The sequence below is a fragment of the Salvelinus fontinalis genome, chromosome 16, assembly GCF_029448725.1.
Source record: "Salvelinus fontinalis isolate EN_2023a chromosome 16, ASM2944872v1, whole genome shotgun sequence".
Lineage (NCBI taxonomy): Eukaryota > Metazoa > Chordata > Actinopteri > Salmoniformes > Salmonidae > Salvelinus > Salvelinus fontinalis.
In genome coordinates this window covers 3,070,708-3,093,385 of record NC_074680.1, presented here as the reverse complement: position 1 = coordinate 3,093,385, position 22,678 = coordinate 3,070,708, and the positions used below count along the sequence as shown (strand labels likewise).

The 22,678-nt window shown below is 42.5% G+C and overlaps 1 protein-coding gene across 1 annotated transcript in view; it reads right to left on the bottom strand.

Moving 5' to 3' along the window:
* Positions 1 to 22,678, bottom strand: part of nid2a (nidogen 2a (osteonidogen)) — a 122,036-nt gene that overhangs the window by 72,073 nt on the left and 27,285 nt on the right. Inside the window, exons 5-8 of the mRNA XM_055864163.1 lie at positions 12,846 to 12,995; positions 7,511 to 7,756; positions 5,558 to 5,758; positions 1,846 to 2,073 (exon numbers count right to left, since the gene is read on the bottom strand). Coding sequence (XP_055720138.1) covers positions 1,846 to 2,073; positions 5,558 to 5,758; positions 7,511 to 7,756; positions 12,846 to 12,995 — 825 coding nt within the window. The remainder of the gene's footprint in view (positions 1 to 1,845; positions 2,074 to 5,557; positions 5,759 to 7,510; positions 7,757 to 12,845; positions 12,996 to 22,678) is intronic.

The window sequence follows — 22,678 nt, the reverse complement described above, 5'->3', positions numbered from 1 at the left end:
GGGGATGGGAGAAATATGCAAGGAGACATATCCCAGACTCACCCGGTCTCCAAAGAGGGTCCCAGACTTCACCTGTGTGACTAAGTGATGTAAAGGGAGGGGGGGGGGGGTGAACTCCCCTCCCTTTGTGTATGATTAACCTCATCTCTGGAACTTAAAAGCACTGTAACGGGGTTGACGTCATAACAAGCTCATTCCTGTTACAACCATGTCCAAACCTTGACCCAAACGGGTACCATAAAGGCATACATCTTCACTGACTCTAGGCTTACCGCTGCGGAGACCTAGCGTAAGAATGTAGCTATTTTATGGAGGAAGATATCAAGTGAGAAATCAAGTGTGATACACATGTCTAGATGGGTTTTAGTGCTTGGATTTATCGCACATAGGGGAGTGATTTCCTAACTGATTTGTTACACTGACAATGAGTCTGGCTCTGTACACGCTGGGCTATATTATAGGCATGCAGCCATATCTGCCAAAGCCATAGTAGTCTGCATCACAAATCTGACCTTACTCCCTACGTAGTGCACCACTTTTGACCAGTAGTGTAAAGTACTTAAGTAGTACTTTAAAATATTTTTACTTAAGTCGTTTTTGGTGGTATCTGTACTTTACTATTTATATTTTTGACAACTTTTACTTCACTACATTCCTGAAGAAAATAATTTACTTTTTACTCCATACATTTTCCCTGACACCCAAAAGTACTCCTTACATTTTGAATGGCTAGCATAACAGGAAAATTGTCAAATTCATGCACTTATCAAGAGAATATCCCTGGTCATCCCTATTGCCTCTGATCTGGCGGACTCACTAAACACAAATGCTTCATTTGTAAATTATGTCTGAGTGTTGGATTGTGCCCCTCACTATCTGTAAATAAAAAAAAGAAAATTGTGCTGTCAGGTTTGCTAAATATAAGAAATGTGCATGTACTTTTGATACTTAAGTATATTTAAAGTATACTTTTACTGAAGTAGTATTTTACTGGGTGACTTTCACTTTTACTTGAGTCCTTTTCTATTGAGGTACCTTTACTACAGTATGACATTTGGGTACTTTTTCCACCACTGCTTTTGACCAGAGCCCTATGTGCCCTGGTGGAAAGTAGTGATCTTTATAGGAAATAAAGTGCCATTTGCGATGCAAACCTTCAGCTTCACTGAATTATGGATCGTTGTCTAGTTTCTACTGGCTGTCGGAAAACCTGAGGCAGGTGGCTTTCCTTTCTTTACAGTATCTGAACAGCAGCGACAGGTGGGCTGAGATCCATCTTGATATCATGGGATGTGGGAAATTAAAAAGTGAGATGGAGGGAGTGGGATAAGGAGTGAGAAAGAGAGAGAGAGCAACTCACGCCGGCACAGAGATCCAGTGAGAGGAGAGAAAGAGGGGGATTACTCAGTGTGTCATCTGTCAACGTGTTAATAACGGAGCCATCCCAAAAATGAGGGGAAGGAGGGAGGGAGGTGGGGAGGGCCACTAGAGGCTGAGGGGGAGTACTGTACATACTCAGCAGTGATTCAACAGCAGATACTGGACTTCTATGGCTAATGCTAGCGAAGACATCATCCAAAATAAGACATGTTCACAGTTGACATACGCCCACACTCAACTGACTCTACTTCATTTAATACTAGTTTAATAACAGGTTTAAAATTCCTATTGTATGCTAAAATTACCCGGAAACTTTACCTTTCTAATTGTCATCTTTCACAAACGACTGCACAACCAAACAAAACACATACCCAGCCCCATACCATTTCCCATCACACAACCTCACAGACAACACTACCGAGAAGAAAAATGGACAAAAGCTTCCGCACTTAAACTTGAACTGACCTCCGACTGGGCTTATCTTGTTGGTGATGGCGTATCTCAAGATGTTCTCGTCCTTGACGTACATGACAAAGACACGCTCCGTGGTCAGCTGCAGCGTCTCAGGCCCCGCTCTAAGCCCGTGGCGGCAGTCGTGGTACGTGATGTTCTGATGCAGCTGAAAGGTGAATGTTTCCGAGCCGCGCTCCGCCGACACCACTGTGAACTCCCGCACCGAGGTGGACCTCACCACTGAGAGTGGGGAGAGGAGAAGAGACTACATTACCCACTATGCACCAGTCGAAGCCTGTAGAAAGACAACATTACCTACGATGTCCGAGTTTAAATAGTCTGTCGACAGAGTACATTATCAACAATATATCATAGGAAATGGTCTGTTGTTGACGTATCTGCGCTGTAATAAAGCTTTTATGTCATTTTATAGAGTCGTGGCATATGAAACAACTTAGCATTTGTGTCACTGGGTGTCATGAACGCACTTTAAAACATTTTTTACAAGCACCATTTGACATAGTTTTTAAAACTGATCATAGACACATTCTAGAAACAGCACAGTCCAAATAGTATTTATTTTCTTTCAAATACTTGAGCAGCACTCGACGGAACTTGCCTGGCGCAATGGAACCAATGGAATAGTCCCAAAAGTGCAATACCCACTCTAGGCAGGCTCAATCAAACACACAAAGTATTTTTTTTAAAACAAGCACCATTTTGACTCAGGTCTGGCGGCTCTCCCACTGGTCACAGACATCAGTTCAACGTCTTTTTTTTGTTAACATTTGGTTGAGTTGGCAAACTCATGTGAATTCAAAATGACCATGTCATTGGATTTAGGTTAAAAGTTGGGTGACAGAAATCCAAAATTCCCTTACGTTGATGACTTTTTGCAAATCCAATCAGTTTTTCACGTTGACTCAACGTCATCACATAGAATTGTTTCGTTGAATTGACGTAGAAATAATGTTGATGCAACCAGTTTTTTTCCCGGTGGGCTGTTTCTAGAATGCTTATGATCTGTTACAGTTGAAGTCAGAAGTTAACATACACTTAGGTTGGAGTCATTAAAACTCATTTTTCAACCACTCCACAAATATCTTGTTAACAAACTATAGTTTTGGCAAGTCGGTTAGGACATCTACTTTGTGCATGACACAAGTAATTTTTCCAACAATTGTTTACAGACAGATTATTTCATGTATAATTCACTGTATCACAAGTTCCAGTGGGTCAGAAATGTACATACACTAAGTGTCACGCCCTGACCATGAAGAGTTAATAGTTCATTCTTTGTTGTTTTGAGGTTTCATTGTAATAAATATGTGGAACTCTACTCACGCTGTGCCTTGGTCCGATTATTTATATAACGATCGTGACACTAGTTTGACTGTGCCTTTAAACAGCTTGGAAAATTCCAGAAAATGATTTTGTCATGGCTTTAGAAGCTTCTGATAGGCTAATAGACAACATTTGAGTCAATTGGAGGTGTACCTGTGGACGCATTACCTAGATGCTCCCTACCTTGGGAGCAATTTCCAAACGCCTGAAGGTACCACGTTCATCTGTACAAACAATAGTACGCAAGTATAAACACCATGGGACCATGCAGCCGTCATACCGCTCAGGAAGGAGACGCGTTCTGTCTCCTAGAGATGAACGGACTTTGGTGCGAAAAGTGCAAATCAATCCCAGAACAACAGTAAAGAACCTTGTGAAGATGCTGGAGGAAACAGGTACAAAAGTATATTTATCCACAGTAAAAATGAGTCCTATATCGACATAACCTGAAAGGCCGCTCAGCAAGGAAGAAGCCACTGCTCCAAAACCTCCATAAAAAAAGACAAACTATGGTTTGCAACTGCACATGGGGACAAAAATCGTACTTTTTGGAGAAATGTCCTCTGGTCTGATGAAACAAAAATAGAACTGTTTTGCCATAATGACCATCGTTGTGTTTGGAGGAAAAAGGGGGGAGGCTTGCAAGCTGAAGAATACCATCCCAACCGTGAAGCACGGGGGTGGCAGCATCATGTTGTTTGGGTGCTTTGCTGCAAGAGGGTCTGGTGCACTTCACAAAATAGATGGCATCACGAGGAGGAAAATTATGTGGATATATTGATGCAACATCTCAAGACATCAGTCAGGAAGTTAAAGCTTGGTCGCAAATGGGTCTTCCAAATGGACAATGAACCCAAGCATACCTCCAAAGTTGTGGCAAAATGGCTTAAGGACAACAAAGTCAAGGTATTGGATTGGCCATCACAAAGCCCTGACCTCAATCCTATAGAAGGTTTTTGGGCAGAACTGAAAAAGCGTGTGAGAGCAAGGAGGCCTACAAACCTGACTCAGTTACACCAGCTCTGTCAGGAGGAATGGGCCAAAATTCACCCAACTTATTGTGGGAAGCTTGTGGAAGGCTACCTGAACTTTTTGATCCAAGTTAAACAATTTAAAGGCAATGCTACCAAATACTAATTGAGTGAATGTAAACTTCTGACCCACTGGGAATGTGATGAAAGAAATAAAAGCTGAAATAAATCATTCTCTCTACTATTATTCTGACATTTCATATTCTTAAAATAAAGTGGTGATCCTAACTGACCTAAGACAGGGAATTTTTACTAGTATTAAATGTCAGGAATTGTGAAAAACTGAGTTTAAATGTATTTGGCTAAGGTTTATGTAAACTTCCGACTTCAACTGTTTTTGTACTATGGTTTGGTCTGGAGCAGTGCACCTTGAAATAACATTTTTCCAAGACCAGAAACCCCCCTTCTTTTTGATGACCCTAATGACCCTGGTCTATAATCAGCCCTGGCAGGATGAGTGGATCTGCTAATTGAACACTTCCTCATCCAGTGGGCCCTTCAGATGAAACACAGTTTACGTTCTGGGGAGCACAAAAAAAAAAAAGGAAGTTCCTCCAAAAGGAAGTGGAGGCAGTGAAGTCTCAGAGGTTAGTTATTTTTATAGTCCCAACCGTCCACTAGCAACTAGCCCCCCTCCGATCCTTATCTCCAAGCAACGAGAGATAGCTGAGACACTCAGGAAGGGGAAGGCGCCTTTGTTGCATCATGACATTAGATCCGATGGGGATCAGTTAAATGGTAGTGTAGGTTGGAAAAATTATTTGGTTCGGCTTATCAAGTTAGGATTCATTTGCGAGGAGATATAAGACACACATCCGCTTTCCCACTGTCTATAAGTACTACCAACAACTGTTTCCTTTGTAATTGAGTCAGTGCAGTACAGGAAGAGAGGAAGTCATGACTCGGGCTAGGGAGAACCTCCTAAAACTACCACCTAATACTCAAAGGTTTTCCTGATCAGGTTCCATAGTCGGTAAAACAACTGGGCTCCAGTTATGGCTATGCTCCAATGTATATACTAGCTTACCACTTAAAATGTATATATGCCCAAAAGGTGAACTTCATTCTAGGTGGTATGCGAGTGTGGATATTGGAACAGAGACATGGAAAGCCCAGAACGCCTTTGAGGTAAGGTGGGGTGGAGGTGGGCAACTAAAATTTCAATTCGGTCAATTCAGGAAGCAAACTGAAATTCCAATACCAATTGAAATTTTCCACACTGAAAAGCAATGAGGATCATTCAAATTTGAGTTACTTCCTGAATTGAAAGAATGTAAATGTAATTCTTCCCAACCCTGGTGGGCAGTGATTGGCTACTTATTGGCTAGCGTAGTGATTGGCTAGCGCACCTGAAGGGTAGTACTGATAGGTCTCCTTGTAGGGCTCCATCTGCACAGTGGCGCCGGGGGCAATGAAGGGCACGTCGCCGTGGAGACGGGTGTCAACACTGAGGTGGTTCTCGCTGTCCAATCCTTGGGCCATCTGGACGATGCTCAGCCGCTGGTTGCCGGGGTAAAAGGTAACCTCGGCGTGGCGTGTGAACTCAGCACCTGTGGGACAGGAAGTGACATCATAAGGAAGTGATATCGCTATATAAGCGACAGGAAGAGACGTCATAATGAATACATGGCAATGAGATTTAACCTTGGGTGGTTTGAACCTGGTACGTTCATATTACAACTATACAACTATTACAACTAACAATTGAGTAAGGTTTGCTATCCGGCCTTCATTGAGTTAAAATAAGTATAAATAATTAACTTAGGTGAACTTAGCACACATGAGAATAATATCCATTATATTTGGCTTTCGTGAAAACTCTCACACACGCCTGCTTGCTCTTCGCGAAGATCCTACACAACTTCCACAAGCCTCTTCTTCTTCTGTGATATAATGGCGATCCGCAAACAAACATTAAAGGTGCATGACCCCACCTACTGTGTTCGAGTGTGTGGTCAATCACGGTTTACGACATTAGCTCCACATTTCTAAATCCTCCTACCTAACTCAGTACTTCTGAAAAAAATTAAAAAGAGCCCTACTAACTTCTAATAGACCCTCCCCCAACCCCAAAACACTGTCCAACCTCAATGACCCTACACTTTAAGCTTTCCCTCTCTCCAACATAGTTACAACAATATAACAACACATGCATCCACCAATTCATTGACTATACACTCCAGACGCAAACCATTCAGATGCTTGCCAACCAGATGTACAATGTCCTAGACGCAATCGAGCAAACACCACCTCTTCCTTCCTAATCTGACCTTTGAATCTTGGTCCACCAAACTTTCTTCAGAGGGCATATAAATGCCGGCCCTTGGGCTCCGAGTCCCATCTCTTCTGCCACACATCTATCAAAAAGGATCCGATTTTACATTTGGCCTCACCTCACCTACAATTTCATTCCCTTCCACACCCAAATGGGCTGGGACCCAGCAGAATCTCACTACTTCACCCAGTCTCTCAATTCTCCATAATAACATGAATGCCTTCAATAGTAGGTCAATCTTATTAGATTTGCCAGATGATAAACTATTCAATACAGACAGGGAATCTGAGCAGACTATAATTCTGACAGGTTGAATCCACAAGCCTCTTAGCTAACACAACGAGTCTAAACACACGTCAACGGAACACCTGACTCAAATTAGCCTGAGAGGGGTGGAGTAGGCGTATCACCCCTCTGGAGACAACACAGCTGTACGACTTTACACTGACTTTACACAAACACACAGAGCGACCTGAAGTCTGCCAGCATGGGGGCAGCCTCGTTCACACACACAGACACACAAACGAAGCACGCATGTACACACACACACACACATACCTAAGCGCATGCATGCATGCACACCGAGCAATAAAGGCAGTGGTGGCATCATGGAGAACAGGTTTTATGTAGAGATCAAAACATGCGGGCGGCAGGTAGCCTAGTGGATAGAGCGTTGGACTTGTAACCGAAAGGTTGCAAGATCGAATCCCCGAGCTGACAAGGTAAAAATCTGTCATTTTGCACCTGAACAAGGCAGTTAACCCAGTGTTCCTAAGCCGTCATTGAAAATAAGAATTTGTTCTTAACTGACTTGCCTGGTTAAATAAAGGTAGCACGTATGTAACACCGCCAGACTGTTGAGTGAGGTACTAGGACTCTGATGAGAATTGGAACCCTCCTATAGTGCCTAGCAGGCAAAATAGGTTGCAATGATGTCATGTTCAGGTTGAATACTGTTTGTAAAAGGATGTTTTGTTAACGTGGTAACAACTTCACTAAGCGCCAGTAACATCAGGACTCAGCTCACCTGTGATCTTGAAGCCAGCCTGGCTGTTGGGCAGCTCCAGGGCAAAAAGCCAGCCAAAGAGCTCTCCGATGGGCGCCACGGGCATTAGTGCCCATCCTACGGGCTCGGGCACCTCGCTGATGGCGGTGTATGCCCGCCCGTCGCTCACTACGATGTAGGCATGCAGGTCCACGCTGTTAAGGTGCACAGGGGTGGAACCTACTATCACTGTCCCGCTCACCTTGCCATTGACGCGATGGGGAGCACCTGCGAGAATAGAAGGGGGGGGGGGGGGGTGAAGACAGTCATGGTAACAAATGTATACTACGCATAATGAATCAATGTATTGGGCATACATCATAAAAGCTGATTTATGCTCAATCCGGTCAAAACTGAGAATGCAGTCTCCGCAAACATTCGTGCTTCTCGCATTTTTCCGAACGGGATACCAGACACACTTTCCCCACACATCGCCTGTCAACCAATCAATGTCTGTGTATCTAACACAAAACATGTAGAGAACACCAATACCACAAACAGCACACATCTGCACCAAATACAACTCCATAGACATACAAAGGGACAAAACAGATGGCAATGGAATTTTTTTAATAATTCCTGTATTTTTAGCTAAAAACAGGTCTTTGAAGTGTATGACTTAAGGAACAAACACACAGCTACAGAGGAAGCAGGAAGGGACATGAGGGTATTTTGGAGACATAGATTGGCCGTATAGGTCAATCAATTCCATCAATTCTGTCACGGATCCCTCCGGATCTTTCGTTACGCACACCAGGCCCCAATTCCCATTGATTAGTAATTGTATAAGTGTGCCCTGTCGATTATTGTTACAATGTCCGTTGGTTCGTGTGAGTACCTGTGCTGTTGTTTTGGCTTTCGTGCCATTGTGGATTGCGCAGATGATTACGGGTCTCGTCCCGTGTGATAATCATTGTGCGCGTGTGTTATTTATTTGAGGTACTCCTCGCTCTTTTGTTTGGGTCTCAACCCTGTGTGTTGTATACATGTTTGTTTGGTCTTCGTCCCCGTGCCTTTACACGGCACTCCGTAATTTGTGTGTAATAAAGAAAACTATTACGCATTACTGCGCCTATCTCCCGATTCCCTTTATACCGACATGACAAGTTCAAATAATTGAAATTACAATTCAAGAATTGAGAAGTGACATTTATTCTTACCTATTTTGGTAATTGACTGAATTGATATGGAATTACTGTAGTAATTATCTCACTGTGAAAATATGGCTCAGGTCCCCACTTTGTTGTATTAACATGCCTTTATGTGACACTGTTGACAGTCCCAATTTTTTATGTTCCTCTATTTACTACAAAGCACCCTGTGTGTGTTTGTGTTCCTGTTCTATCAAAGCCCCCACAAGAACTTAGACTGAATACACCAACCGGCATGCTTGTCTGTCAGTGTCTCTCAAATCACAAAGGCTTCACAAGTACCACGTTTGACAAGTCTTGACATTCCAACCCTGGAACAATATACACAAGTTTGCCTTGACACTTCTACCTGGAACAATGTGTTCCCATTTTGTTGTGAAACTTCAGCCTCTGACAAAACACCTCATTCCTGAGGATGAACCTAACCCAGTGGAAAGTCAGTCAGGGTGACATCATCCCCTCCAACTCTTTCAAGTAGTCGACTGGCTGTATTTGTCAAAGCATTGACTGGCTGCCAAAACATCCGGTTATAAAGGTAACATTTAAATACCACCCCCCATTACTTTACATGCCCTTCGACACACACACACACACACACACACACACACACACACACACACACACACACACACACACACACACACACACACACACACACACACACACACACACACACACACACACACACACACACACACACACACACACACACACGGGTTAATAACAAGCAGCCAGACTAATAAAGGGAGTCGGTTGAGAGTGCAGAGGGTGTGTGTGTGCATGTGTGAGAGAGAGCGTGTACACTGCTCTCCAAATAGGAATGTCTGTCAAGCCACTTCCAGGTAATTAGCCAGCTAGCGAGGGGCTAGAGGAGCTCGGCATGGCCCAGTGACCAACAGGAGGATTGTTTGAGGAGCCCACCACTGCATCAGAGGTGTTGATCTGGCAGGAAATGGTTGCAGGGCCTAGAAACAAGATGATGCTGTCATGTGAGAGAGAAAGGGGGGTTTGGAGAGGGGGAGGTGGAGATCAGGTTTTTATGGGTCTGTGAGAGTTTGGGTGAGAATTGGTGTGTGTGTATTTAGGAGACAGAAAGAGTTGTAGTGTGTGAGTTTCTTTTCCCTCTATGCAGCACTAAGTACATACATATCACGCACATACTGCTCAAAAGTTTGGGGTCACTTAGAAATATCCTTGTTTTTGAAAGAAAAGCACATTTTTTGTCCATTAAAATAACATCAAATTGATTAGAAATATAGTGTAGGCATTGTTAATATTGTAAATGACTATTGTAACTGGAAACAGCAGATTTGTTATGGAATTTCTACATATGCGTACAGAGGCCCATTATCAGCAACCATCACTTCTGTGTTCCAATGGCACGTTGTGTTAGCTAATTCAAGTGTAACATTTTAAAAGGCTAATTGATCATTAGAAAACCCTTTTGCAATTATGTTAGCTGAAAACAGCTGAAAACTGTTGTGGTGATTAAAGAAGCAATAAAACTGGTCTTCTTTAGACTAGTTGAGTATCTGAAGCATCAGCATTTGTGGGTTCGATTACAGGCTAGAAATGGCAAGAAACAAATAACTTTCTTCTGAAACAGTCTATTCATGTTCTGAGAAATTAAGACGATTCCATGCGAGAAATTGCCAAGAAACTGAAAATCTCGTACAACGCTGTGTACTACTCCCTTCACAGAACAGCGCAAACTGGCTCTAACCAGAATAGAAAGAGGAGTGGGGGGCCGCGGTGCACAACTGAGCAAGAGGACATGTACATTAGAGTGTCTAGTTTGAGAAACAGACAAGTCCTCAACTGGCAGCTTTGTTAAATAGTACCCGGAAAACACCAAAAATTAAGACACGACTCCGGGATGCTGGCCTTCCAGGCAGAGTTGCAAAGAAAAAGCCATATCTCAGACTGGCCAATAAAAATAAAAGATTAAGATGGGCAAAAGAACACAGACACTGGACAGAGGGTAGGTAGTAGGTTGAAGATATCCCTCTAGTGGTGTGGGGGCTGTGCTTTGGCAAAGTGGGTGGACAGGGTCTCGCTCTCTCTCTCTCTCTCGACCCAATTTCAATTCAAGGGGCTTTATTGGCATGGGAAACATATGTTAACATTGCCAAAGCAAGTGAGGTAGATAATATACAAAAGTGAAATAAACAATAAATACACTGCTCCAAAAAATTAAGGGAACACTTAAACAACCCAATGTAACTCCAAGTCAATCACACTTCTGTGAAATCAAACTGTCCACTTAGGAAGCAACACTGATTGACAATACATTTCACATGCTGTTGTGCAAATGGAATAGACAAAAGGTGGAAATTATAGGCAATTAGCAAGACACCCCCAATAAAGGAGTGATTCTGCAGGTGGTGACCACAGACCACTTCTCAGTTCCTATGCTTCCTGGCTGATGTTTTGGTCATTTTTGAATGCTGGCGGTGCTTTCACTCTAGTGGTAGCATGAGACGGAGTCTACAACCCACACAAGTGGCTCAGGTAGTGCAGCTCATCCAGGATGGCACATCAATGCGAGCTGTGGCAAGAAGGTTTGCTGTGTCTGTCAGCGTAGTGTCCAGAGCATGGAGGCGCTACCAGGAGACAGGCCAGTACATCAGGAGACGTGGAGGAGGCCGTAGGAGGGCAACAACCCAGCAGCAGGACCGCTACCTCCGCCTTTGTGCAAGGAGGAGCACTGCCAGAGCCCTGCAAAATGACCTCCAGCAGGCCACAAATGTGCATGTGTCTGCTCAAACGGTCAGAAACAGACTCCATGAGGGTGGTATGAGGGCCCGACGTCCACAGGTGGGGGTTGTGCTTACAGCCCAACACCGTGCAGGACATTTGGCATTTGCCAGAGAACACCAAGATTGGCAAATTCGCCACTGGCGCCCTGTGCTCTTCACAGATGAAAGCAGGTTCACACTGAGCACATGTGACAGACGTGACAGAGTCTGGAGACGCCGTGGAGAATGTTCTGCTGCCTGCAACATCCTCCAGCATGACCGGTTTGGCGGTGGGTCAGTTATGGTGTGGGGTGGGATTTCTTTGTGGGGCCGCACAGCCCTCCATGTGCTCGCCAGAGGTAGCCTGACTGCCATTAGGTACCGAGATGAGATCCTCAGAGCCCTTGTGAGACCATATGCTGACACATGCACATTTGTGGCCTGCTGGAGGTCAGGGATTTTTTCCTAGCCACCGTGCTTCTACATCTGCATTGTTTGCTGTTTGGGGTTTTAGGCTGGGTTTCTGTACAGCACTTTGTGACATCGGCTGATGTAAAAAGGGCTTTATAAATATATTTGATTGATTGACGTTGAGACTGGTGTTTTGCGGGTACTATTTAATGAAGCTGCTAGTTGAGGCCCTGTGAGGCATCTGTTTCTCAAACTAGACACTAATGTACTTGTCCTCTTTCTCAGTTGTGCACCAGGGCCTCCCACTCCACTTTCTGTTCTGATAAGAGTCAGGTTGCGCTGTTCTATGAAGGGAGTAGTACACAGCGTTGTACGAGATCTTCAGTTTCTTGCCAGTTTCTCGCATGGAATAGCCTTCATTTCTCAGAACAAGAATAGACTGACGAGTTTCAGAAGAAAGGTCTTTGTTTCTGGCCATTTTGAGCCTGTAATCAAACCCACAAATGCGGATGCTCCAGATACTCAACTAGTCTAAAGAAGGCCAGTTTTATTGCTTCTTTAATCAGAACAGTTTTCAGCTGTGCAAACATAATGGGTTGGTTGCTGATAATGGGCCTCTGTAGATATTACAATAAAAATCATCCGTTTCCAGCTACAATAGTCATTTACAACAATGACAATGTCTACACTGTATTTCTGATCAATTTGATGTTATTTTAATGGACAAAAAATTTGCTTTTCTTTCAAAGAACAAGGATATTTCGAAGTGACCCCAAACTTTTGAGCGGTAGTGTACCTTTCCACTAAGGCAATGTGAACTGTGGAAACAGGAATACAGGTACGGAAAGCCAAATGACCATTTTCTCGCCAATAACCCCAAATATTGTTCACAGATGTTGTATGACTGACAAAACCCCACTAGTTCCAATCCATACATATACACTTTGCGATATTATGACCCTGCCGGTGATCCTCGGAGCCTGTGTCACGTCCTATACCGTCATCCCCAGGACTCACCGTCAGGGAGACAGTGACGACCGTTGCCGTAGAAACCGGAGCGACAGTGGCAGCAGAAGCCGGAAGAATAGTCGGTGCAGTCAGCGTTCTGAGAACACTGCTGTTGGAAGCGAGCACACGTCTCCTTGGTCTCTGTGCTGTACTGGATCACTGCAGGAGAGAGAGAGAGAGAGAGATTATTTCCTAATAATCATTGATCTAATATGTTCCTCTGTGTTTGATTTGGCAATGTAAAATAAGATGTTTTCATATTACTGGATGCCAATAGAGCTCATTGAATTCAATTGAAAGAAAAATAGGGGGAGTGAGAGAGGGGAGGGAGGACGAGAAAGAAAGAGGAGAGGACGAGAAGAGAAAAAAGCCAGAACTTGAATCTGTCAAAATACGCTGACTCTGCTGGATGTGATTGGGGGGAACCCCAGGGAGGGTCAGAGCATGTGAACCATTGCCAGTGGTATAGTGCTATGTTTTGTGGTATAGTGCTAGGTATTGGAAAATGTCATGACGTCATCATTTCTCAAAGTTCGTACCGACAGATGTACCCTATTAAATATCATTGTACAATAGGCCTATACATGAAATGCATCCTCCAATTGCAACGTCTGCCTATTACCACGTATTATCTCAAGAACATGTTATATTTTTAATAACCTCAAACACTAAGTTAGGCATACCCAATTTCAAAATAGTCAATCGGGAATGATAATTCATCATATTTTACCGGTGAAATATTCACCTTGCATGCCAATCATTTGATCTCCATCAGTTTCATGGGAATATGCATTTAGATCTTTTCGTGAGCGAATTAAAGCGGATGGTGTTCACAAACTATAAGCCTTTCTTGTAGGCCTACATTGATTCAATCCAAGCATATCTTGCCTAGTGGCGGGCGCTGTTGAGTTTTGGCAGCATGGGGAACTTGTTTTGACTATTCAGCTTCAGATAAGAAATGACTGAGGAGGTGTTTTGGTGTAACATACTATAGGCCTACTATGCTAGAGCATCCAATTATGTTCGGTTCTGTTTTGTAAAATACTAAATACTCATGATGTGATCTTGCGAGACACGAATCGTGGTGCTGAAAGGAAAGAACCGTAACCAAGTGGTCAACATATCGTTCTGGGTCCGTGGAGTTTTATGAACATCAAGGCAGACAGGTGGTGAATTTGTTGGTGAGATAAGGTTCATGCGGTGGAGCAGTTTGTCTGCACACGCAATAGAGGTGGTACGTTCCTGTAAGCTAAGCACTCGGACAGTAGGGCGAGTTCAAGTGCGTCGTACAAGAGCCCCAAGTCCATAACAAACTGTTTTGAGGACAGACATTTTAGTTTGTCTGTGGAAGTTACGTCGGATTTGGCCCGCTCAAAGTGGTCAAGCCTCAGACCGACGATCCACAGCACACGCCTACAGTTATTCATCATCCGCACCACTGCCAGAGAGAGAAGACAGAGAAGAAAACACAATTTGCCTACCTATAGGCTGTTATAGCCTACATATGTATTTAGTTTGTCATTCTATGGTTTTCATGGAATTTTAGTGGTCGTTGTTCCAGAAATATTTTGACCAGCTCCATATATTATCAAATTGAAAAAAGGGAGGTAGCGCTGCTCCCCCACTCTACGGCAGCACTACATACCTGACCATAGCAGACCTGAGAACCTTGCAGAAAAAACGACAGCTCAGCAAATCTAAAACACTATTAGCTTATCCTCTCGCCGTAAAGTAGTTTCAGTAGAAGTCAGAGCACACCCTCTTGATACTTTCACTATAGCTCTTTTGACAATATTTCATTTGATGATTCATTGCATCACTACGAACTCGGAGTAACTTTTCATTTTCTTTCTTGGAATGTTTTTGCACGTGTTTACAATGTAAGCTGCTGGGAGACCAACTAAAAACACCAGACTCATACAGTACATCTTTGTGGAGAAACTCAAACCTCAAGTCATTCGTCATCCAGAATTACGATTAACTAGCTTGCCAAACCCTTCTGCTCTGGCCCACTAAAAGCTCCGAGAGCTTGCCAGCTTGCCAGATAAGAGGTTAATGCTCTACATCTGCTTGTCTGCTTTAGCAAAACAACCCTTAGCAAGCTAGCGAGGAGAGAGAAAGACTGGGTTTCTGGATTCTGCATTTCCTCAACCGAGTGGGGACTCTCCCTTTGCTCGGGGGAGCCTGTATGCCGGGCTTGTTTGCTACTTGTTTGTGGCTAAGGTACACATACACACATGCATGCACACACACACACACTCGTACAGATGAACACGAACACTTGTACACACACGCACACAACACTCATTCATAAACACTCCTGCCCCATCTCACAGAGGAAGACTGGGAACCTCAAATAGAGGACGCTAACAAACTTTTTCAATGCTGCAAGAGCTGTGTTTATTTCGCTTAATTCTGGGACAATGTGGACCGCCAAGACTTTCAATGTAGGACCTGTTTACTTGCTGAGGACTACAGGGGTGAAGTGTCTACTGTTAGCAAACAGGTAGTGAACCTACACAAACTACTGGGGAATCCACGCCCGCCTACTTTTTCTTTCTTCTCCACCCCAGTAGCCCGGACGCCACTCTGGCCTGATGGAAGTGTCGCCGCCGTGTCGCTCTGCTGGTTCTCTGCAGGGATCCCTCCCAGAAGGGGTCTCCGCCTTCCCTGGAGAATGGAGTTGTTGGGATGCTCCTGGATGACTTGGTGGATGTTCTTGTCCTACAAGATCCTACCAACCAGCCATGGAGATATGTCACTCGCCGTGGAAACAGCTTCCTCTGGCAAAGGGGGCCTCCTTGGAGATGTTAAGCCCAGACCGGAAACAGCTTCGCCGCCCTGGATCCAGCGGCTCTGGCGCATTTGTCCTCTGTTCCTTCTCCGGTGGCTTCAACCTCAGGTTCAGATCTTCAGAGCTCCCACCCTCATCAGACCTTGAGGCTGTCGGAGACTCCAGCCCATTCATCATCCACGATGGATACTACAGCTGGCTCGGGTCCATCGGGCTCACCGCACTTCGGTCCTCGAGGGGTTTGCTAAATGAATCGAGGCGAAATCAACGGCCGGAACTCCTCAGCCATTGCACCAGCTGTCTTCATCGGCAGTTCTATGGTAAGAAACACCTTGGTTCCCGGGGGAAAAACTCTGCTATCCTGGAGCACGAGTACAGGAAATCACAAGGCTGCTTCCGACCATTCTATGACAGCTGCCAGGAGCTGATGCCGTCAAAATCCATGTGGGTTCAAACGGCATTAGGAGGGCTAGCTCGGAACTTCTGAAGATGTATTTAAAATTCCTGATTCTAGCACTGATTGATTCCTAAAAGCGGCCAATTATTTCAGGTCCGGTACCATTGTTGAGCCACAGGTGTGAAAGATTCAGCACGCTACTGGCATTACACACTTGGCTAAAGGATTACCGTAGCTCTGATGGAGTCACTTTTTTTTCTTTTTTTTATCGTTTGGATTTTTTTTCTTTTTCTTTTCTTTTTTTTTTTTAAATTTTTTATCCCATTTTCTCCCCAATTTTCGTGGTATCCAATCGCTAGTAATTACTATCTTGTCTCATCGCTACAACTCCCGTACGGGCTCAGGAGAGACGAAGGTCGAAAGCCATGCACAACCCAACCAAGCCGCACTGCTTCTTTAACACAGCGCGCCTCCAACCCGGAAGCCAGCCGCACCAATGTGTCGGAGGAAACACCGTGTACCTGGCCCCCTTGGTTAGCGCGCACTGCGCCCGGCCCGCCACAGGAGTCGCTGGAGCGCGATGAGACAAGGATATCCCTACCGGCCAAACCCTCCCTAACCCGGACGACGCTATGCCAATTGTGCGTCGCCCCACGGACCTCCCGGTCGCGGCCGGCTGCGACAGAGCCTGGGCGCGAACCCAGAGACTCTGGTGGCGAAACTAGCACTGCGATGCAGTGCCCTAGACCACTGCGCCACCCGGGAGGCCCTATGTTGGAGTCACTTTTATAGATAACTTTTACATCTTCTGGAGACAGAAGATGCTCTACAGAAATAATGGAGTCCATCCGAATCACCTTGGCTCCTGGACTCTGTCCACGCATTTTAAGGCTGCGTTGAGACAATGACTTATCAATGTGCCAAGCCCAGCTCAGTTAATCCCTACCATTGTGTCGCTGAGTTGTTATTATGCTGCAGCAAATGTATGTTATCCCAGGGGCGTTGGCGGACACAGTGTGAGTAACCTAATGTATGTCCCTCTTACTGCCCGGAATGCCTCTGTTGATCCTACAGCTATTGTATGCAGTAATCATGTGTCTATTTTTCCAGAGTTATACTGTTCGCAAAGAGACGGTGTGCCCTAGTAGGAAGTCCACTGTGTAATATGTGCATTTATACTTCTGCTAAGCTTCCCAGTAAAGCAATAAAAAACAATCAAGCATCCAAGAAAAGTGCTAAAAATATCCCACATGTACATATGTAGCATGAGAAACAAGGTTCATGAAATCAAAAACTTGCTAGTATCAGATCTCTGAAACTCACTTAGATAATACCTTGGATGATACAGTGGTAGCAATACATGCTTATAACATTTACAGAAATGCCAAAGGTGGAGGTGTTGCTGTTTATATTCAGAACCACATTCCTGTAAAGCTCAGAGAGGATCTCATGTTAAATACTGTTTAAGTAATATGGCTACAGGTTCATCTGCTTCACCAAAAGCCCCTTCTTGTGGGAAGCTGCTATCGACCAGCAAGTGCTAACAGTCAGTATCTGGATAATATGTGTGAAATGCTTGATAATGTATGTGATATCAACAGAGAGGTATATTTTCCGGGTAATTTAAATAGACTGGCTTTCATCAAGCTGCCCACTCAAGAAAAAGATTCACTGTAACCAGTGCCTGCAACCTGGTTCAGGTTATCAGTCAACCTACCAGGGTAATTACAAACAGCACAGGAATGAAATAATCAACATGTACTGGTCACATCTTTTACAGACAACAGCACAAAGGACAAGAAGGTAGAGAAAACAATACATCACGCAAAACAGCCACAACTGTCAGTAAGAGTGTCCATGATTGAGTCTTTGAATGAAAAGATGGAGATAAAACTGACCAGTTTGAGTGTTTGTTGCAGCTCGTTCCAGTCGCTAGCTGCAGCGAACTGAAAAGAGGAGTGACCCAGGGATGTGTGTGCTTTAGGGACCTTTAACAGAATGTGACTGGCAGAACATGTCACGTTCCTGACCTGTTTTCTCTTGTTTTTGTATGTGTTTAGTTGGTCAGGGCGTGAGTTGGTGTGGGCATTCTATGTTATGTGTTTCTATGTTTAGGTTCATTGTCTGTTAGCCTTATATGGTTCTCAATCAGGGACAGGTGTTTTTCATTTCCTCTGATTGAGAATCATATATAGGTAGGCTGTTTCACACTGTTTGTTTGTTGGGTGATTGTCTTCCGTGTCTGTATGTATGTTCGTACCACACGGGACTGTAGCGTTTGTTTGTAGTCTGTACCTGTTCATGCGTTCTTCGTGTATTTGTAAGTTCTCATGTTTTAGGTCAGTCTACGTCGTTTATTTGTTTTGTAGTTTGTTAAAGAGTTTTCGTGTTTCGTCGTTCTGTTAATAAATATTCATTATGTATTCATCACCCGCTGCGCCTTGGTCCGCTCATTCACCACAAGACGACCGTTACAGAACGGGTGTTGTATGTGGAGGATGGGGGCTGCAGTAGGTATCTCAGATACGGGGGAGTGAGGCCTAAGAGGGTTTAATGAATAAGCGTCACCAGTGGATCTTGCGACGGGTATACACAGAAGTAGAGTTTAGAGTTTACAGAGGAGTATCGAGTGCAGTGATGTGTCATAAGAAGCATTGGTGGCAAATCTGATGGCCGAATGGTAAAATACATCTAGCCGCTCGAGAGCACCCTTACCTGCCATTTTATAAATTACGTCTCTATAATCTAGCATGGGTAAGATGGTCATCTGAATCAGGGTTAGTTTGGCAGCTGGGGTGAAAGAGGATTGATTACAATAGAAGAAACCACGTCTAGATTTAACCTTATCAAAGCCACAGGCTATGAACTGAGAGAAGGACAGTGTACCGTCTAGCCATAATCCCAAGTACTTGTATGAGGTGACTACCTCAAGCTCTAAACCCTCAGAAGTAGTAATCACACCTGTGGGGAGAGGGGCGTTCTTCTTATTTTTTAACCCCTCTACTTAGTTTAGAATTTTTTGCTACACATACATACATTTTAGATACATGGTACTTTTATATATAACAACAACAATACATTACCAAACAAACTCTTTAATTTCAACCCTCAGGCACTCTCAGCCCATCCCGCCTATCACCGTAGACCGCCCTTGTCTGATTTCCGTGTGCCATATATTTTTCAATTGTGCTGTTTGACAAAAATGTTGAATCTTTCTAATCATATATTATCCACAGATTGTGAGCAAAAGGTGAAAACCTGTCCTACGAGTATTATTATATGATTGATTGATTGGCTATGGCTTTCCACATCACCCAACACTGCTATTTGTAAGGTTAATTTTAAGTGCATGTTGTGCTTTTTTAACAGTTCCTGAACCTGTGACCAGAGACAAGCTACATAGGGGTAATACCAGAATAAGTGATCTATTGATTCTGTCTCTTCGCAACAAAATCTACAGAGCCGAGATTGTTCTATGCCCCATATACAGTATATAGCATTCGGTTGGTGGCAAGAATTTTATATAATCATTTAAATAAAAAAACTAAGCGTTTTTTGTACCAGTTCATAAACCATGTGCCATGGAATTGGTACATCGAAAATCTCCTCCCATTTATTTTGCCACCTGTATGGTGCAGCTGTCGACATTTGTCCTCAGATGAAACTGGTATATTTTTCTATTTATGCCAGTTCGTTTCAGCCAATTTGTATCTTTAATATATGCCAGGAAAACAAGTTCCCTACCTTCTCCCTTTTCTACGTGCCTCCTCCATTTTTGTGGTAGTGCTGCAATCAGTTGGTTTTCAATTTTGGATTGAGCAGATAATCCCACATATTTTCGACAACTGCATAGAACTCCTCCACTTCTATTCATAATATTAATAAATGCAATACAATTTTTTTTTTTTTTCCATAAAGAATGTTTTTATTAATCAATATATTTCAGTTTAAATCTTTTCAGGAGGATAAAACTGAAATTGTAACCAGTTTTGTACGGCTTGTTAAAGAAAGGGCGATACTTTCAACAAAATTTAATTTTCAATTAGTCGGAAATGAGAAGTTGTAATCTGTATGAAGGAAAAAAAGCTATTTTTGAACAGAGGATGAGCTTTTCTTAATAATCTACTGGAGAACCATTTTGGGTTTAAGTATAATTTATGTATGAGTGAAGTTTTTAGTGAGAGGTTTAAAGCTTTAATATTTAATAATTTTAGCCCCCCAAACTCATATTCATTATATAAATAGGCACATTTAATTTTGTCTGGCTTAGCATTCCAAATCAAATATTTTTTGCGCATATGATTTTAAAAACGAATCATCTGGAGTAGGCATTAGTAAGTAAGTAAACTGTAATAAGACCAAAGAGTAAGTCAATGTAATTATTCCATAAATAGACAAGTATTTACCTCTCCATGGTTGCAAAATCTTTTTGATAACTTTCTATTGAAATGAATTGTGGTAAATTCATTTATATTTTTCGAGATGTGAAAACCAAGTATGTCTACTTCACCATCCGCCCATTTTATTGGTAAACTACACGGTAGTGTAAACACTATTTTTTTATGATCCAATACGTAATATGGTACACTTGTCATAATTAGGTTTTAATCCAGAGAGGCTAGAAAAGTAATCAAGATCTTCAATGAGACTGTGCAGAGATCCAGATTGCGGATTTAAGAAAAAACAAGGACTCGAAGAGTCAACAGCATACATTGACACTTGTTTTTATTCCCTGGATTTCTAACCCCTTGATGTTCTTGTTGGATCTAATTGTAATAGCTAGTGTGGCTATAATAAATAGATATGGAGACAACGGACAGCCTCGTTATACTCCTCTTAAAAGCTCAATACTTTCTGAGAAGTAAGCATTGTTTACTATTTTACATCCGGGGTTGCTGTATATAACTTTAACACATTGTATAAGAGATTCACCAAAATGAAAGTATTCCAGGCATTTCTATATAAATTCTAATCATACTTTATCAAACACCTTTTCAAAATCTACTGAAGACCAGACCTGGTATCTTCAATGTTTCATAATGTTCAACTGTTTCAAGTAATTGTCGTGTATTATCTCCAATATATCGTCCACGTAAAAAACCTGTGATCAGGATGAACAATATATGGTAGAACCTTTTTTATTCTATATGCTATGCATTTCGCAAGGATTTTCGCATCACAACAGTGAAGTGTTAGAGGCCTCCAGTTTTTTAAATGGACTGGATCTTTATACTTACCACCTGGGTCCTGTTTAAGAAGTAATGAAATCAGACCTTGTTGAGTACCTGAAAGTCTACCATTTGTATAAGAGTAATTAAAACATGCTAATAATGGATATTTGAGAACATCAAAAAAGGTCTGATATACCTCTACTGGTATACCATCAAGCCTTGGTGTTTTTCCAGACTGAAAAGATTTTATTCCCTCAAAAAGTTCCTCTTCTGTAAGTTGGCCTTCACACCGGTCTTTCTGTAAATTTGTTAATTTTACATTATTATTATTATTATTATTATGAACGAAATACTTACAGCTATCATCATTCAGTGGAAATGGAGGAGACTGAAAGGAAAACATACGCTTAAAATATTTTGCTTCCTCTTTCAAAATCTAATTTGCTGAATCATGGTTAACTCCCTCATTTGTAACGAGTTTCCGTAAATTATTTTAGGTAGAATTTCTGTGTTGAAGATTCTACCTGCGCTGTTACTTCCATGTCTTTTATTAGTCTAATCTATTAGCCTAAACTGCTTTCGTTTTAATTATGAGTATTGTATTGAATGGCCTCTAAAAGTACATTTGAAAGTGTCCCATACAATAAGGGGATCTGCTGTACCTATGTTGTACAAAAAAAGTAAATTATTAATTATTTTCTCATAGTTAAGAATAAATTGTCATCCAAAAGGCTTTGATTAATTTTCCAATATTCCCATCCACGCGGAAATTCTGTAAGAGTTATATGGAGGCCAATTAGATGGTGGTCCGATCGCATTCGGTCTTCTATTAATACTTTAAAACTTTTGATGCCAGCAAGAATGAGACTAGGAGGTAATCAAGACGGCTAGCTTGATTAAGCCTCCTCCATGTATATCTCACTTGGTCAGGGTTTTTCAACCACCATATATCCACTAGTTTTAATGTATCCATGATCTTTGTAATCACCTTAAGTGCTTTAGGGTGATCTTTTGTAGAATGATTTCCTTTACGATCCATCGAGGTACTTAAAACCATATTATAATCTCCCACCATAATAATAGATTATTTCGTTGCTTGTGTGGTGCTCAATAGATTATTATATATATTTTTTCAAAAAAGTGTGGATCATCATTATTTGGCCCATATAGATTAATTAGCCAGATCTGTTTTTGGTCCAATGCCATATTTATAATAATTCATTTTTCCACCCAACCTCATCTATACTTGTAGAATGAGTTTCCTGTAAACAACACATATTATATTCTTTCTCTTTTAGCCATGTAAAAATGTTTGTTTTTATATGATCTGCTTAAGCCATTAAAACTTGCTATACTTATTTCCCCACTTACCATAATGATACCCAAGTTTCAATTACACTTACCACAACCAATGTTTGTAAACGTACCATTAAAACGCCCCATGATAATTAGGTGTCCATATAGCTGTACCATAATCATT